This window comes from Stegastes partitus, unplaced genomic scaffold, assembly GCF_000690725.1.
Source record: "Stegastes partitus isolate 25-593 unplaced genomic scaffold, Stegastes_partitus-1.0.2 Scaffold72, whole genome shotgun sequence".
Classification (NCBI taxonomy): Eukaryota; Metazoa; Chordata; class Actinopteri; family Pomacentridae; genus Stegastes; species Stegastes partitus.
Window position 1 is genome coordinate 511,586 of NW_007577803.1, and position 17,893 is coordinate 529,478.

General features: G+C 44.5%; 1 protein-coding gene across 1 annotated transcript; it reads right to left on the reverse strand.

Moving 5' to 3' along the window:
• Positions 1-219: 219 nt before the first annotated feature.
• LOC103353458 (monocarboxylate transporter 2) lies at positions 220-8,528 on the reverse strand. Its single transcript, XM_008276449.1, has 7 exons — positions 8,492-8,528; positions 6,517-6,786; positions 5,906-6,049; positions 5,568-5,824; positions 5,223-5,444; positions 4,098-4,332; positions 220-1,627 (listed from the first exon to the last, which is right to left on the reverse strand). Exons 2-7 carry the CDS (start codon positions 6,749-6,751, stop codon positions 1,449-1,451), a joined length of 1,272 nt encoding a protein of 423 aa, XP_008274671.1. The 5' UTR covers positions 6,752-6,786; positions 8,492-8,528; the 3' UTR covers positions 220-1,448.
• Positions 8,529-17,893: the final 9,365 nt, after the last annotated feature.

Consider the following 17,893-nt stretch of genomic DNA (forward strand, 5'->3'; position numbering starts at 1 on the left):
TACTGTGATGTCGTTGTCTGGCTGATATCTGTCCATTTTTACAATCTGTAATTTCTCTCTGAAGTCAAATATCCTCATATATCTGCATTTTTCAGCTCAGTCTTTCAGCTTGAAGTGCAATACCTGTAGCTTCTCACTGGAGGGAGCCAGAGTCACATTTTAACTTTGCAACCCAACATCCATCCACGCATGACGCAGACACAGCACAGGAGGAAATCATTCAACAACAAAAGAGTTTCTTTATGACAACAGATAGAAAACAGATGCTTTTGCTTTTTAAAAAAAATCAACTTATAAACCTGAAGGCTGAACTTTAAGGCTCTATAACTGCAGCGTAGTGACATAAAGTGACGTATCTGCAGGAAAGTGGCCGAACGTTACTGTAGTTTAATGCATTACAGAAAGTGAGCTCTTTCTCCAGTCAGCTTGAGGGACTGGACCAAAATTACTGATAGTAAGGAGGAGGGATGAACAAATCAGCCACAACATTAAAAACCATTTGTGTGTTATTGTGTAGGTCCCCCTTGTGCCACCAGAACAGTTTAACCTCTCGGGGTGCGTTAGATGTCGTGCTGGGGGAAGCTGCCGCCATCAGGGAGTGCTTCACATGCACACGATACCAGGACCCAAGATTCCCCAGCAGAACACTGGACCATAATAAGGTTTATAATGTCATACAGTTCACCTGCCAGTGGTTTTTGTGCTGTGGCTGATTACCAATTTGTCCAACAATAAAGCATTTTCAAATCCCCCCCTTGACTGAAAATGTGCCTGGATTTCACTCTGAGGTGCATCTGAATGAAAGAGCTGCTTCAAAGACTTCATACCAATCACGTAATTACTTTCCTAAAGATGCCATAGATATGAAGACGGGTGACAAATTAAAGGAAACCCTCGACCTCTACAGTGACGGGAACTGTTCTGCTGACACGGTTTGGGTCCAGTTGTCCCCTAAGTTGCAAATCAATACCAAACTGTTTTGAGTGACAGGATGAAAGATTTCTATCCTTACGGGGGAGGTTTCTTTCACACTGACAGTTCCCCCATCCACAGGATTCACTGAACCGTTTGATGAAGAAGATGTGAATAATGTGTTTTGGCCTTCGCAGTCATCAGATCTCATTCCAGTGGAACATCTATCGATATGTTAGAAGTTGCTCTTTATGAGAATACATTTTGGTCCAACAGAGTTCTTAAGACTTGGAGATTGAAGCCGAGGCGCGTTGAAGCTGTTCCGGTGGTACGTCGTTGGCCAACACGTAACTAAGACATTTTATTTTGGTTTTTATTTTCATTTGTCACCCACCTATAGCTACAAACAGCCCCCTCTCGATGCCGCAGATGACTTATTTGGACTGAAAACTCAACTGTCCTTGCCTTTCTCCATTTTTTTCTACAGTAACCTTTAGATCCAGATTCATCAACAACAGAAGAACACACACTAATGTTCATGTCATGTCCTGCTCCAGCTCTTTATCCATGCTCACGTCGTGGTTCTTGGCGTCTGTGCTCCGGCCCCTTCGGTTCATCTGGTGGAGGAGGAGCAGGAACAAAGCAGAGACGATGAGAGCCACGCCAGCCATGAGGAAGCCCGTCCCGTAGTCGCTCATCTTGTCAATGAAGAATCCTGGAAAGGACGGTAAGTGTCAGCGATCTGCAGATTCTTGACAGTCAGCATCAGAACTCTAAGATTGGACCGCGTGAAGATCGAGTTCATCCCGAGGTAATAATGTCAGGGAAGGAAACATAATTAGAATACTTTGCTCAACATCCAACAACTCTCTGGTCTTCAAAGGAGTCGAAGTGCTCTAAGAACAGTCGAGTAAATAAGTTGGAAATAGCCTCGGTGTCAGAGGAACCATGTTACGCTAAAAATAGGACACCAGCGGCTGTATTTATAGCTACTTCACATCAATTACCATTAATTTCATTGAGGGTCAGTTTCAGTTTACTTTAATTTAACAGCTTTTTAAGGAGGTTGTTAAACAGAGAACACCGGAATAGATAGATAGATAGATAGATAGATAGATAGATAGATAGATAGATAGATAGATAGATAGATAGATAGATAGAAAATGTATAGATGGATGGTTTAAAATAAGACATTTAGAATAAGATAAGATCGAACTCTCAAGTTAAAGTTGGGGGAAGAAAAAAGACTATCTGCCAAAGGGGAGTCTGACTTCTGTAGGACTTACACTGTGGGAAATATAAGACTGCCAGCCTGTCATGCCTCAGTAGCTCCAAATGTTCTCATTCCCTGTTTTTTTTTTTTTCCTACTGTCCTCTTAAAAATCCATAAATACCATTACACGAACCATCCAAACTACAATTATGCGAATATGTTTAGTTTTCCACTCTGGTGGAGAGGCTGCCCCCAGCTGATTTAATGCTGGATGTGCGGGACACTTCCTGGCAGGGCTGCCTCTGCCTGGGTGCCAAGTCAGCCTGGGTGTTTTTCTGGCTCTATTTACTGCTATTGTTTAGAGTCGTGTTTGAATGTGGGTCACAACCTCAGTAATCGGGTTCAAATGCTCGCTGGTTCAAAAGATAGGGCTGTAAGTGTTGGACTGCACGGAGAGAAAGAGAAGAAAATAAGATTTGATTGTGCTGGCTGTGGGTGCCGGGGGCAGTTTACTGCAATTTTAGTTTAACAGCTGCCTAAGTAGGTTTTTCATTTTTTCCACAATAGAATAAAGAAGATAATTCAAACAGATTGCCAGTGTAGCTGACATATCTGGGATGCTTTCAGGCCACAAAAACGCATCCGGTTCCTCTGAAATGTATTGGAGAGACACAATACATTAAGGACACCTACATTTCTAATTAAGTGCATAGATAAGGGAATGATTTACTGCCTTTAATTTCCTTTTTATGCTATAAAAGACGAAATATAAATTATGAAAAGCAGACAAGATGGATTTTAAACTTCATGAGAAGCGAGATATGAATATTTATGCCATACCCCACATCAGGAATATATTCATAATATTTCATATATTTTCCTGATCTCTTATATATCTCTCCATAACCTAAAGCTTTATGCTAAACAGAAACCACACGAGGAAGTGAAAGTGGTCCCTTATAGCGATGAATGCACAAAGAGCTTGACTCTGCAGTATTTCAGCTTCTTTTGCGTCTGGTTTTCTGTCTTTAATATTTAGTTTTTGGACCCATCAGTTGACTGTTTTAGCAAAAAAGCTCTAAAAACAGTATAACACCAAACTGCAAATACAGACCGGCACAGTGGAGCACTTAGCGGCTAAAGAGGTGGAGACCAAAACAGAGCTAAAAGAAGTCTTTATGAGGATACAAACCCAAATCCAAATGAATGCTAACATCACTTTAGAGCAGCTGCATGTGAAATATCTGCGCTGTAACTCAATCTGTTTATTCCAAGTGAGAAAACCAGTTATTGCATGTTTACAAAGGTTTGCCGGTTCTAAAACCTTTTGGCTCTCTCGCCTAAACGCCTTCGCCGTTATGTCGCCACAGCCGACATTCTGTAGGACACGGTGTATGAAAATGTCACATAATGAGAAGTCGGTGAAGAAGAAATTCCATTTAACAGGGGGGAGAAAAAAAAGGTTATTTGGAAAGTGGTGAGCCGTGAAATTAACACAACCATAAAGCATCATGATATTCTAATTTTTGCCCGGATGCTCTCTGAATATCAAACTTTAGGAGGATTGACAAAAATCCATTATTAATTTAAGGTTGGCGCTGCATATCAGGAAGGTATAAAAATCTCATTTTGTGTGAATGAGGCTCGCTGGGCTGCTGCAGAATGATGTATAAGCACATCCATTGTGTGATGTCTAATGTGCTGGAAGAACAGGACGAGGAAAACCGCAAACGACACTGTAACCTTGCGATTTTTCTAAAGCTTTTCAAAGCGACGTATTAACATACAATAAATAGCATAATTACACTCAATTCTAATGAATTCTTTTCACTCCTCTGCAACATCTTGTTTAATTCTACCTTGCAGTCACCACGGTGGAATGAATCATCGGGAAACGTGCAGCAGAAAGTAGCTGAAGTTAAATCCTTTTTGATATGCACTTTGTTTTGATGTGTGGACTATCAAAGCTCACCAGCGATGGGCGGCCCGAGCAGGCCTCCGCTGCTGCGTATCAGCATGAAAAACCCCAGCGCGCTCCCGAGCCTCTGGATGCTCACGACCTCGGCCAGCACGGTGATGTGGATGGACACCGTTGCGCCGTACACCAGACCGTAAGCGGCGCTGAAGACAGCCAGCTCTGTGAAGGAGGAGGCCAGCGGGCACAGGAGGATCACCGTACCGAGCAGGATCACCGTCGCCGTCAGCTGCTGCACCTGGTTGGAGCAGAGAAAGGAATCAGATGGTGCATCAGATGATGGTTCCATACCTTCACACACTGGTCTTGTGCATTCTTTGAGAAGACTGATACTGATAAATATTAGAATAGAGCCACCTGCTGGTTAGCTTAGCTTAGCATAGACCAGGGGTGTCCAATCCTGGTCCTCGAGAGCCCCTATCCAGCATGTTTTAGATGTTTCCCTCTTCCAACACACCTGATTCAAATGATCAGGATTGTTATCTGGCTTCTGCAGAGCTTGATGATGAGCTGATCATTTGAATCAGGTGTGATAGGGGCTCTCGAGGACCAGGATTGGGCACCCCTGGCATAGACCAAAGACTAGACCTGGGGACAAATAACCTGCAATCAACTCAGTCACTTTTCTAAGCAGACAGTAGACAACAACAGCCGCTTGTGCTGTGGATTATTTTTGGGAATCTTGTCATTACCAGACAACCAATCTTCAGGAACTTGCTGCTACCCGCTAAAAGTCGTCCAGTACGCAACATCATGCAACCGTCATCACACCAGCATTAAATTCATAATATGAAAACCATGACAAAACTATTTCTACAAAAAAAGGACAGCTAAAAGTTAAAAATGTGCCAAAGTCTTTCACATTTTCCATCCAAAAATTAAAGGTAAATGCTACAATGATTAAAGCTTCCTCTGCCACCAATATTAAAGTATCTGTCACACAACATGCAGTAGTGCTATGTCGCTCTCAGAAATGTGTCACTTCCTTTTCCATCAAATCATTTTCATTAATTATTCCTGCTCTTAACGTACCGTCTCCACCAGTCTCAGGTTGGCCACCCATCCAAAGAACACTCTTCCAAACAGGTCCAACACAGCCGAGATGGACATCAGAGCAGCAGCCTGGTACTCCTCGATGCCCTTACTGCGAGCGTACGGAACCAGGAACAGAGCCGGAGCGAAGAAACCCAGAGCGGCAAACACCCCAAACATAGAGTAGACCATGAACCGAGCATTTGTGATGAGGGTGTAATCTACGTAGCGGAGGATTTTGGCCTTTAGCTCTGCCCTCTTAGCTGCTGAGTCTTTGGTGGACTTAGGTTTCTCCTCAGTCTCTTCAACTGTCTGTTGATCATCCCCCTCGTGTGATTTCACGTCTTTCTCTCCTTCGCGGCCTGGCTTGAGCTCATCCTCCTGTGGGAGCAGTTCCAGGGACAAGCCTTCCTCCTCGGCTTTGACCTCGCTGACACGGCGAACATCTCCGGCGGCTTTTAGGGGCCTCAGCAGCATCCCGCACACACACAGGTTGAGCTGCAGACCCGCGAGAATCAGCAAAGCTCCCCTCCAGGAGAAGCTGTCGATCAGCAGCTGGAACAGGGGTGTGAGGACAAAGGTGAGAATGCACTCTCCAGAGCTGGATAAGGCGTTTGCCATCGGGCGCCTTTTCTCAAAGTAAAGGCCCAACATGGTCACTGTGGGGGTCCAGGTTAATGCGTAACCGAAACCTGCAGCAAAGACAACAGTAAAACCATCTTTTCTTTTTGGGTTTGCTTCGTGTGTGTGCCTGTTTGCATCAAACCACTTACCATTTAGGAAGCCGACTGTTAGGTAGAGCTCAGTGATGTTACGAGCAAAAGCCCCCAACGCAACTCCCAGACTGCATATCAGTCCACCCATCATCACGACGGTGCGATGGCTGTAGCGAGCGCTGAGCGCGGATGCTAACGGTGCTGCAGACGACATGGACACATGATCTGATCAGCATGTATACAATCAAATAAATGGATTTAGGGAAAGAGAAATGCTGTATAATGTATATTGACGCACTTGATTTGGATTTGATGCATAAATAAAGATGTCTCAGTTAAATATAGATACTAAACTCTGAGAGGTTTCCAACATTATCCTAGTGCCACTTGTTATCTCAGTCTAGATATTTGACCTTCAGGATACTTGGATTTTATGAACAAGGTGGTTCAGTTCACTCAGCACGAGAAAGCACCTCAAGTGGGGGTTTAAGATGTTAGAGAGCGCCCCCTGGTGGTCAAGAGGTGTGTGTTTGTACTGAGTCGTGAAGGATTTGACATTTAAAAAGTGTGGAGGACTTTTTTAAATAATTGAAGCTATGAAACATATTCTGAAGTCCTACACTGGCATTAGAAAGACCTGAAGTGAAACAGAAAGTGGTGATAGTTACCCACAATGTGGATAGTGGCCACAGCGATAGACGTGATCCACGATGTTCCTGTCGCCGTGGTTTCAAAGTACCGCTGTATCTCAACATAGAACACACCGAAGGCCTTAACGACCCCAAAGGTCAGACCGAAGACGAGGAAGCAGGAGAGCAGGATGAACCAGGCGTAGCCGCCGTCGGGGGCTGCAGGCGGCGCCGCGACCGGCCTTCTGCTCCGAGCCTTCACCGGAGAGTCCATGCTGAGGCGCACTGGGTTCTGCAACACTCAGATATCTGCACAGAATCAAAAGGATGTTGCTGTTTGTTATCTCAGCAATTAGCAAATCTGGTAACCAAGAAGTTAATTTCTTCTGACCTTGAGGGTCTGACATTTACAAATGTGATGTGAAAAGAAAGGTTCATTTAAGTTGGAGGTTTGTCAGTGACTCCCCGTTCATAATAGTTGAGGTTGAGTCATTTAGCGTGTTTTAAAATAAGGTTCTTTGGAATCAGATCAATCTTAATGATAATTTAGACAACAATGTTCTTGTAGCAGCTTCAGGACGGCTCCTTTCTGTTTCAACGTACCAGTGATCCCCGTGCTGAAACACAGAATGGTTTTCCAGACTGTTTTGGGAGAATGTGAGTGACGTCACCCTGATTTCAGCCCTTTGGGGGGGTTCCAATATGACGGACAGTTTCTGTAATCTTGTGGGAAGCATCTCCAGGTCGTGGTCAGTACAGCAGCACGTCGACGCTCACGTGAAACTCAACCAGGAAGTTTAACGTCCACATACTTTTGTCAGAGTAGTACAAGAATTAGCAGCTGCTTTTTGCTCCATTAACTTGTGTTCCCAGGTTCATGGTTCAGCTAAAACTGGTAGTTATCTAATCAGTGTACCAAACCATATTGGCTAATCCTTACGCTGCACTTCTTCTGCATAATGCTGATGGTGCAACTTCATTCATAAGAGGTACACACATTATAAAGCAGTGCTTTTAACAATCTATTGACCATCATGCATAACTTGTTCTTTGGGGAACGTCTGTGTGTCCAGAGAACTAGAATCTAGAGGGAGGGTTGGATTATTCTTTATCTGTTGCAGGGTCTTTTTCTGAGAACCATAACTGACTCTCTCTCTAATGCCACGACCCAAACATCAAACAGTGATCAGCAAACAATATTAATCATTCTGCCTCTAAGCTTGTTTCAGTTTCCAGGTATTTCAGGTACATTTTCTTATAAATCTCAATGAATGGCTTTGAAGTTTCCAAGTTGAGGCCGTCGTTATTTAAGCAGAGTAAATCATTCACTGCTGACCAAAGGTCCTTCTGGGACACCGCGTACGCAAACGCATTTTTTCACAGTGGTGATCTAAATTATTTTTTCTGTTGTTCTCGGTCTATGTTTAATGCACGTCTGGGAAACTGGCTGTTAGCGTTTTAACACTCGTTTATTTAGCCCTCCTGTTACCGTCAGATTTACTGACATCTTTCATCCTTGGGTTCAGTTTGACTGCAGCGATTTAAACCTCCAGAAAATATCACAATTAAAATCGTTACCCAAGTTTATGTGTAAATAGCCCTTTAAATAAAACTAAAAATGATATCAATGACTTATTTAGAGATGTTAAATACTGAATGAACCCAAAGACAACAGGAGGGTTGAGCTAATACACATTTAAAATGTTCCACTGTGAGATATTTGTCATCTCTTCGGACCACAGTCAGTGCAAGCAGATCAGATTTATCATGCATGACAGGATTTAGCTGATGGAAAATATTATCATCATAATAATGAAACTTCATGGAGAGCATGCAGACCGGTTTACAAAGGCCTGTCCGGCATTTTCATTATGCAGATTACCCACCTTCTGTATGATCTGACTGAACCCAGATGAGGGTCATGACTCCAAAAGCTCAACGTGGAATAACAGCAGAAGTTCACAATAAGACCCACAGACGCTACACAGGACGTATAATCATGCGTCTACTTCACCTGCTGAGATCAAGTGGAAGCCATCATGCCCGTCCTGCAGGCCCGTCTCCAGGTTTTCGGTGAGGTTTCATAAGCCTCCAGCGGCTCGCCACGTGCCGCGCTGGTGATAGTGCCGCTGTCACTCCAACTCAGCAAAAGATGTAACATGTCTGGCAGGCAGCTCTCAGCGGTTTCAGGTTATGAGGCACCGAGAGGTCAAAAAAAAACAACAGAGAGCGTGTTAGCAGAAGAAAGGCAGAGGAGGCAGAATTTAAAGACAGCTGAGGGCTGGAAAGTAAAACATTGACGGTGACATGTGAGCGGCTCACCTGGACTGACCTTTGTAACCTATTTCCTCTGGTTTCCTCAGCGTGTTGACATGTTGAGGACAAAGACACGCGCAGGGCAAAGTCTTATGTAACCTTTTTTTATCAGCAGTTTATGATGCTTGTGTGGTTCAGAGTCAAGGCCGAGACACAAAAAGCTGAACGCTTGTATTTGAATCCATCAGTCCAGGAAGTTATGAGCTAGGAAAAAAAAAAGGTAAATGGAAGCTGAAAGATATCGCCGGCAAAACAAACTGCCTCTGACAGATCTTAAAATGAGATCTGAAATATTGTCTTTCTTTCCAACATGAAATATTAATGACTAGAAAACAACAAACAGAGTTAAGTTTGAGAACAAAAACGTCCTCGGTTAATATTTATCAACAGTTTGACAAATCTGCTGATGTGGTTTACTGCGGCCTGCATTAGCTGGTTAGTCTGGCAGCATTTCCTGCTCAGAGGAAGTCAGAACCAATTGTTCCACCCGATGTCCTGTCACTTCCTATAAGAGTCTGAACCCAACATCATGTGCTGCTATTTGATTTTATAAAATTACAGACAGATCTGACGGACGGACGTGTGATAAACGCCCGCATGGGGATCAAACCACAGGCTCGGAGAACCGCGACAATGCAGAGGGCGAGTTAAACACAGCGGGGCCGCTCGGCGAGTCCTTTCATAAGTGATGAGCTTTTCTCGTGCTCACATCTCCGCTGCTGCCTCCCAGACAGCAAACACGACTCCTCTGATGATCAGCGCGTCGCACACCAAAGCGGAATCAGCAGGGTTGGTTACGAGGTGTACGGAGCGCGCTCAAAGCAAAGAGTTCTGTTTGCAACGCGTCAAACTCAGACGTGATGCTGTCTTCAAATCGATAATACAATCTTTCAAGCCAACAGACAAAAGTAAACTATTTTTATTTCCTAAAAAACCTGTCCTCAAATTTGGACTGTTTCTGTGTTTAAGTGGCAATTTGGATTGTCATCTGGCGGCACGACTAGAACATTTTTAATCAAAGAAGTTTTCAGACAACTTCAAAAGTGTAATTTTGAATATATTAAATGCTTGTGAATTGGCACGCTCGGCTTCGTCTGCTCCATTACTTTGTCTCATTGACTCAGCCATTAACAAACAGGAAGGGACGGCCATTATCTGAAATGTGACAAGACTTTTTTTTTTTAGTCGCCGTCATTATCCCACAAACAGACAAATGCCTCGTAAATTCTCCTCTAACTCCCTCTCAGCGCTGCGGCCTGCCAATAAACTTCTGCAAACTATTAATTCAGCTCATGAACAGCCTCTTTTATGAGCTCCACAGTTCACTGAAGAGGCACCGTGTCAGGGTTTGTGGCGTGCCAGACTGTTACGGAAGACAGGCAACCTTTTGGAAGCCAAGCGTCCGGGCCAAGTTTCCCTCAGTCAGCAGCGAAGACGGCGCGAAGTCTCGCTTTAATAGGAGTAACATGTTATTCTTTACGGACGATTGATCGCATTAAATCTTTGGCGCAGCACTGAAGCACTTAAATGGCCAAACCGGGGTGACTCACTGGATTCAATTTGCATAATACAGGCTGAATTTTATGTCTTCAAATGTAATGTCACTGCAGGATCACTCACACTCTTAGCTCAGGTGTTTTTTTAAAACTTTAGCTGCATTCAGGTGGAGGTCACCGTGTGGCAGCTCTGCTGTGGTGTTAGGGAGGCAGACAGAGAATCAGAGGAATAAAACAATCAATCCTCTTGCTCTGCATCTGTCCAGCAGCTGGGGGAATAATTTAGACTCGGATGCATTTGTGTAATATCACATAAGGCCGCGCAGTAATATTGCATAACACCACGACAGCTACTACCACTAATAACGCCGTGTAATAAAACCCACATCCCAGCATGAAGGGGAAACACCGTCAGTGATTCTACTCTTATGAAAATCTTGCTTTTGGTGCACAGAACACAGACATTTACTTCCCAGCGGGCGTTCTGAAAACAATTAAAGATTTATAAGCACGGGTGATAAATTATAAATCTACGGTGGGGATGACTGGGGAAGGTAGAGCGGCGGTATGGATGGAGTGGAACACCTTCTGAATAATGAATCGGCCCTGCCGAGGCCTGACGCAGAGGGTGGTGTTATTAGCTGTGTTTTCAGAGGAGGACCGACTCCTCTGATGTTGGTCTTTGCCGCACGTTTGAACTGTCGCAGCAGCAGAAGGATTGTTTGTTTGTCTGTGTGGAACATGTCGCCAAAACAAATCCCAAAGAAGTAACGCCGTCTTTCACACTCAGATCTCTGGAGCCGTCCGTACGAGCTCGGACCCACGCTGCAGGGTCGATCCATCAGCATGAAAGTTTCATCGCGGTTCGCGTTACACAACCGATGGGCAATATCGTCCTCATTTCGAATTCATGCAACTCAACGTGAAAAAAAAAACAGCAGAAGAATTCCAGCGTGTTGATTCGGCAGCAAATTCTGCTGAGTAAAAGCTTTGTTGTTGTTTGCTTCTGGTTTTGAACTGACTCGACAAGCGCGTGATGCAACGACTGTGAAACACTTCTTTGAAAGAAAGCCGCACAAGTAAGTCGACGCCCGGCTTCCTCTCTTACTCCTGATGTAAGAGGCTCTTCGGTCGCAGGCTGTGAAATGTTGAACAGACGTCAGAAAACCTCGGTGACCCCCTATCGACAAAACGGGGCTTAGTTCAACCATGAATAACAAAAAAAAAAAGTCTAAATAAATTGCTTCCATTTACAACAAATTGCCACGCAGCTGAGTAAATACTGGCCCCTAGCCATGCAATCACGGAACCAGCGGGGTGTCAAATTTGCATTTACAACGAGTCATATTTGTAGATGCAACCAGCGCGAAGCAACAGCGGCAAGACCGAACTTCTCTGAATACTGATGTGCCCCGAAAGTGTCCGAGCGACACTCACACATGCGCCGCAGTAATTGCTGCAGAAGCTAACAAGCCAGTCGGGGTGTGATGCAATCAGACACTTGATTGTGTGATGAGCCAAGGTCATCGAAAAAGAACAACGAAGTGGTAATCATACAGGGAGGGAGTCTGCTGGCATTGGCCGGCTGGACCTCGTTCCTGCTCTCTGATTAGCGGTGGAGCCAAATGTCTGGCAAATCACTGTAATTACAACCCATCTCTGTGTATTCGTCTGCTATAAAAGAAGTCTTATCACAGATCCTGCTGGAGGCTTGCCGCACACACACACACACACACACACACACACACACACACACGCACACACACACACACACACACACACACACACACACCAACTCACAATGGATTTCATTGGCGATTTAAGTCATTTTGGTGCTTTTGTGTTTCCCAGCAGTCTCCAAATGGGTGTGCAACGCTGCTGCCCTTGTAGCTCCCCAGAGCTGTGTTGGAGTCCATGAGATATATTCATATATGCAACATGACAGAGCTTGATTGGTCTCTGATGCTTTCATTAACAGAGCTGTGAGTCTGCGAACTCTGCTGCTCGCGGGGCCGAGCAAAGTTTAAAGATGCTTTTGTGAGCTCATTTTCAGGCGAGTCAGGTTCAGCAAAACTGCCCCTCGGCACCTTCCCCACTCTGTCTTCTTCTCCAAAAAAACAAAAAAAAAAAACCTCGGCTTAGTCAACGATCATTGAGGATTCAACTCTGCTTAAAAACCAAATCATGTCCGCGCACACTCACACACACTGCAGCGCACAACGCCGCTATAACTTGCAGATATCCTTTCATCCGTCTCCGCACACTCCAGCCCCCAAGAATGTTTGGCAGCGGGTTTTGTTTTTAGCTGAGTGTGAATTATTCTAGTGAATGAAGGGGAGAACGGCGTCGGGGGGGAGCTTCCTCCAGAGGGTGGCTGACAGCCTCGTCAGGAATTCTGCAGACACACACACACACACACACACTAACTCAGCCAAAACATGCCCAGGGGGGAATAGATTTGACCTTTTCGACGCGGATAACTCCTCATTCATGGCACACGAGCAGGTGCATTGCTAATCATTCCTCCTCCTCACCCCTCCAGGCTACTTTCTCACAGACATTTAAATATTCTGTCAGAATGCAGAGCGATTTGAACCACTTGGAGATAACGCGGGTCAGGTTTGGAACTTGGAAAACTTGGTTGAACTGAGTATTTCTGTTCCTCCATCTGTCTCGCCATCTAAACATGTTGTAAACCAGCTGAAGCACACTCCGTCCTTGCTTGACCCTCCTTTTGCAGCCCTGCAGCCCCGTATCGAGTCGTCCACCTTTGCCTCAGCGCTCCAGCCTTTGCTTGCCTCTCTGTGGCACGCTCCCAGACAGCACAGGTGTGTGTGGGCTTGCCCAGATGGCCGTGTTGTTGAGGCTGAGGGGAGGCAGCCAAGTAGCCGACTGGTCATCCACCGGACATGCAAAACCTTTTCTGACACTAACTGAGAGGAGAACTTTAGGCAGAAGCGTTTCCTGGAAAGTGTGGACTTCTAAGAACCCCCTGAAGCTCACCTGGACCAAAGTTTGGGTTTGATAGCAGGTCATGTGACGCCCTTCTTCTTCCTTTCAGTTTTTTTTTGTGGAGGCTACTGACAGCCGAGATTGCTTTTGCTAAAGCATCTAAATTTGCAATAATTAACAACATTTACAGCTGCTGTTATGGTGCTGCATGGCTGATGCCCTTGTTACACACTGACAGATGCATGTGGCTCCAGATGGCAGCAAACTGAGATATATGAGTGTTTTAACACCACAGCCAACCAGAGTGCAGCACCAGTAAATCTATTCCAGCCTCCACCTGCCACAAAAACCATTCGCTTCAAATCAAAGATGATTTAAAACACACTCATGTACATTTGGATTTATTAAAATTAAAAAGTCCACATTAATACGTGAATGGTTTCCTCACCTGTTGATGTCGGGCGGTGGTCTCCAGGTGGAAGGTGTGTTGAGTCAGGAGGTTGGTTTCCAGGAAGTGCAAAAGCTGTTTACGGGTAAACACGAGAGTTGAGATTTAATGAGCGGGATCAGCTGCCGGTGGAGTGTTTTGGTTTGTTTTTTTAAAAACAAAGTCCACATGGGAGCATCTCCCCCGGGTCCGGTAGTGAGTGGTAGCGGAGAGAAGCTAACGTTGTCAGGTGTAAAGTGTGCTTGAACACATTCGTTTAATCATCAGCAGGACACGCTGCGCCCATTTCCTACTAAACGGCCTGATTGTGATCTTAAAGTCTGTAACTTGGTTTGAATTATTCATTTTTCTTTTTCTTTGATCCTTTAATAGTGGATTCAATAGAGACTCAGTGAGCTGACAAGACAACTGAAGACGACCGATGCACGGCCAGGATGGAAGGAAAAAGGGACGAACAGGAGAAGCTGAGGGACGCAGCAACGTTGATAAAGAAACCAAAGCTTTGCTGGTTGTTTAGAATTTAGGTTGACTGTGAATTTTGAGGTCTTCGGCCATTGTCAGGTCTTTCCAGGTATAAACTGCAGTGATATATAAAGCATCATGTCATCAGGTCAGTGTTCCTGTGCCATCTTTGTCTTTAAGACATACTCGACATGCAGATGTTTAACAAGTTCTGTCTGTTTCCTATAACACGAGTGGGTCAGCGTGTTTACAGTTGCTTAATTAACATTTAGAAAAGTTGAGGCTGAAAATATACCGTCAATAAACAAATAGAAAAAACTACCTGATGGTGGTGCCAGAGTGAAAAATGAGAGGATCAGTGAAGTGACAGAAATGTTTTCTGAGAGGGACACAAACATCAGCAGGACTTTTAAGAAAGGAGTCATTTCCGGGGAACCATAAATATCTGTACAGACCGTTCCGTCTGAACAGTGTATGTTGAAATATTTAGCAGGACGAGACGTATCTGTAACCTGTTAGTGGTGCTTTAGAGGAAAAGTCGGAGCATCCCCAAAGTTAGGACTCGTTCTGTAGCGACTTTGAGCATCTTTACCAAATTGAATGGCGATCTGGCCAGTAGGTCTTGAAACATTGAAGTCTGGTCCAACATAAAGTCATGAAGCAATGATAATTAATCACAAGAAAACAGATATAACGTCAGATTTTGCTCTTTACTTTTACTACCTGAGCTACTATATAAGAGAGCCTTTAAACAACTTCCCATAAAGGGGTCATTCATCATCTATACACACCTTCATCCTCACTAGGGTCATGGGGGGCTGGAGTCTATCCCAGCTGACTGAGGGTGAAGGCAGGTTCACCTGGACAGGTAACCAGTCTATCACAGGGCTACACTTAGAGACAGACAACCAAGCACACTCACATTCACACCTACGGACAATTTACAATCACCAATTAACCTCAGCATGTTTCTGGACTGTGGGAGGAAGACGGAGAACCCGGAGAGAACCCACGCTGCACGGGGAGAACATGGAGACTCCACGCAGAAAGATCCCGGGTGTCCTCACTGGGATGCAAACCGGCGACGGTGCTAACCACCGAGCCACCTGCAGCCCACGTAATGGGAATTTTCAACAGCAAAAATGACAAATGGACCACATGAGTGAAACAAACTGAGATCATCGGTGACTCTTCTCTGTAACCACATGAGACGTCTCTAAAGAAGCAGAAGAATCTTTGTTATTGTCGCTAACAAAGCAAAAAGAAAAAGCATCTGGTTAAACATGTGTGACTAAACATTGATCAAAATCTGTTTCAGACAACTGAGCCTCAAAAACAGCGACCGGAGCAGCAAACTGCAGTCCTGCAGGAGTTTTCCAGCCATTAAATTCCATCTCGTCCATATCATCTACTTAATATAATGTGCACCTCCCTTGCCAAAACTGTGTAATTTCTCCCAGCGAGGTGCTCTTTTGGTCGTCATCACTAATAACTGAAGCAAACCTTGTGGAGAACGGCTCCGGAATAGTGATTCGGTGCGAAGAGTCTCCTCGAGGAAGGACGTTTGGTTTCATTACGGGCTTCGGTGCAGCTCCTCGAGCTCCTGCTGAGCTCTCCCTCTACGCATGTGTGTTAATCTGTCTTATTATCTTTCTCCAGTTTATGTGTTCCCTCTGCTAATAGAAGGTATTAAAGCGGAGTGATGTTGACGCGGCATGAAGGGATACTTCAGAGTCCGAGCACATAATTCAGCTCATTATGGAGCTGAAAACTGTGCTTGGCTCCAGATGAGTTGGCAGATGAAGAGACTTTTCTGCGTCCAGCCCTCTTTTCTCTCTCTGATATCTTACCCCTCGCGGTCTCTGTGTCTCTCCTCATTTCTGTCATCCAAAAATGTTCTTTCATTTGTTCACTTAACCTTTGTTTGAACCCAGAATACGCTGAAAAACTGAGGCCTCATTTACATTATAGCCAGATAGGAAAAATAGACAAAAGATGTAGGAACACAATTAAGAAACTTGGATAAGAATGATGATAAAATTATAAAAAAACATTAGGAATAATTAGAGCAATTAAAACTCAAAGGAATGAATGAAGCTGGGGGTTAAAGTAGACAAAAATCTGGACTTAAACTGCCTTAATGAGGCAAGTTTTGGATCGTTCTATGTGATATTTCAGGCTGCAGGTGCATAGTGAGGAAAACTGGAGGGTCTCTCTCTTCCTCTAGTTTTACATTCATATAAAACCTACACACCTCTTCAGATTTCTATCCCCAGACCACGCTCAGAAATCCAACAAAAACAACTTCTCTTTCCTTTCCCACTGACCTTTATAGTTCTTGTTGTTCAGTAATTGGTTTTAGTGTCCCTGTGTGCAGCTGTGTTGGTAGATTCCAGCACAGATTCTTCTCAGTTTTCCATTTCATCCCTTCAAATTAGCGGGAGAAGACACTCCAGGACTCCTCCAAGGCTCGTTCAACTGATTAAATTCTACATTTGCAGTCTGAGCCATGTGCTCTCCATCTAGATGGCGGGATACGGCCTCTATAGGGGGTTTGTGTTCTGATATTCTGTGTCCGTGTGGTTTAATTGGATCCCAGTCTTATCAGAAATCTTGTGGTGTGCATCCACACACAGGCTGATCATATCTCACGACAGGGAAGGAGTTCAACAAGGCATTTTCTACAACAAAAGAGGAAAACTGCTATACGGTACCATTTAGAGGCTCAAACACGAGGGACAGAATCGGCGCATTATCGCACATAAAACTCACTACGTGGGAAAACGTGTGACATCTGCTGCAAAGTGTTTGTACTGGTGACGACGCCATCACTATAAGTGGCCACGCAGCAGTAATCTGGTTTACAAATCACCTACTTCAACAGAGTTTATTTATTTATATCAGTTTTAGTAATTTTTGATATTTTTGTTGAGATTTTTCTCACGTCTGATGGATTCCTTCAGTTGGTGACAAGCAGCTGAAATAAATGTGTGATTAATTCGAGAAGAGACAGACTCTGCAGAAAAAGATTTGACATCAGGAGCAACTGTAACGTGCTACAAGTCAAACATTTAGATGTTCAGTCGTGACTCGATTATCCGACACTAATGTCGGATATCAAGGCTGTCGGATTGTCAAGACGGAGGTCCAGATACGAGGAGGGCTTGATGCTGGAAGGATCATTAGTTGTTAATTATTGTTCATAGTTGTTATAATAACTAGTAGGACTGGTCCCAATAGAACTTTCTGCTCTCTGGATATTCAGGCCCAGTTAATGATGAATATCTGAATATTCTGTGCGGTCGGGGGACACTTCCACCCCGGGGCAGCGCTCTGACGGGGTGAAAGTGTCCAGAACACACAGGCAGTACTTGGCTGCTGATGCTAGTTTAGTTAGCGCTCACACTTCTGTTTCCACCATCGGTGGCGGTGGGGGAGTGGCAGATACGCTCCACCGTTACCATCCATGTTTACTTCCATAAACACTGAGCACGCTCGCTGCGTGTGACGTCGTCGTGTCCTCTTCTGCGCATGCGGGACACTTTTGGGTCGTATGAAGTTCACACAGCAGATCACATACAAGTCGCATTGAACTGGAAACGTGAAGGAAGTCACAAAGAAATCCTCATTGAGCATCAAGTCCTGCAGTGTGAACGTAGCCAATCTGTGGGATTGTTCAGTCAGATAATACGCCGTCATCCTGATTGGTGACATTAAATGTCATGTCGGAGTCACAATCCAA

Bases quoted from the DNA above. Each gene is read 5' to 3' on its own strand.
- LOC103353458 (XM_008276449.1), bottom strand. From the start codon at position 6,751: ATGGACTCTCCGGTGAAGGCTCGGAGCAGAAGGCCGGTCGCGGCGCCG. The intron at 5,445-5,567 runs GTCAGCGAGGTC...GATGATCAACAG, and splicing joins CCGCCGGAGATGTTCGCCGT to ACAGTTGAAGAGACTGAGGA. The intron at 4,333-5,222 runs GCTGCTGCTCTG...AACCAGGTGCAG, and splicing joins AGGGCATCGAGGAGTACCAG to CAGCTGACGGCGACGGTGAT.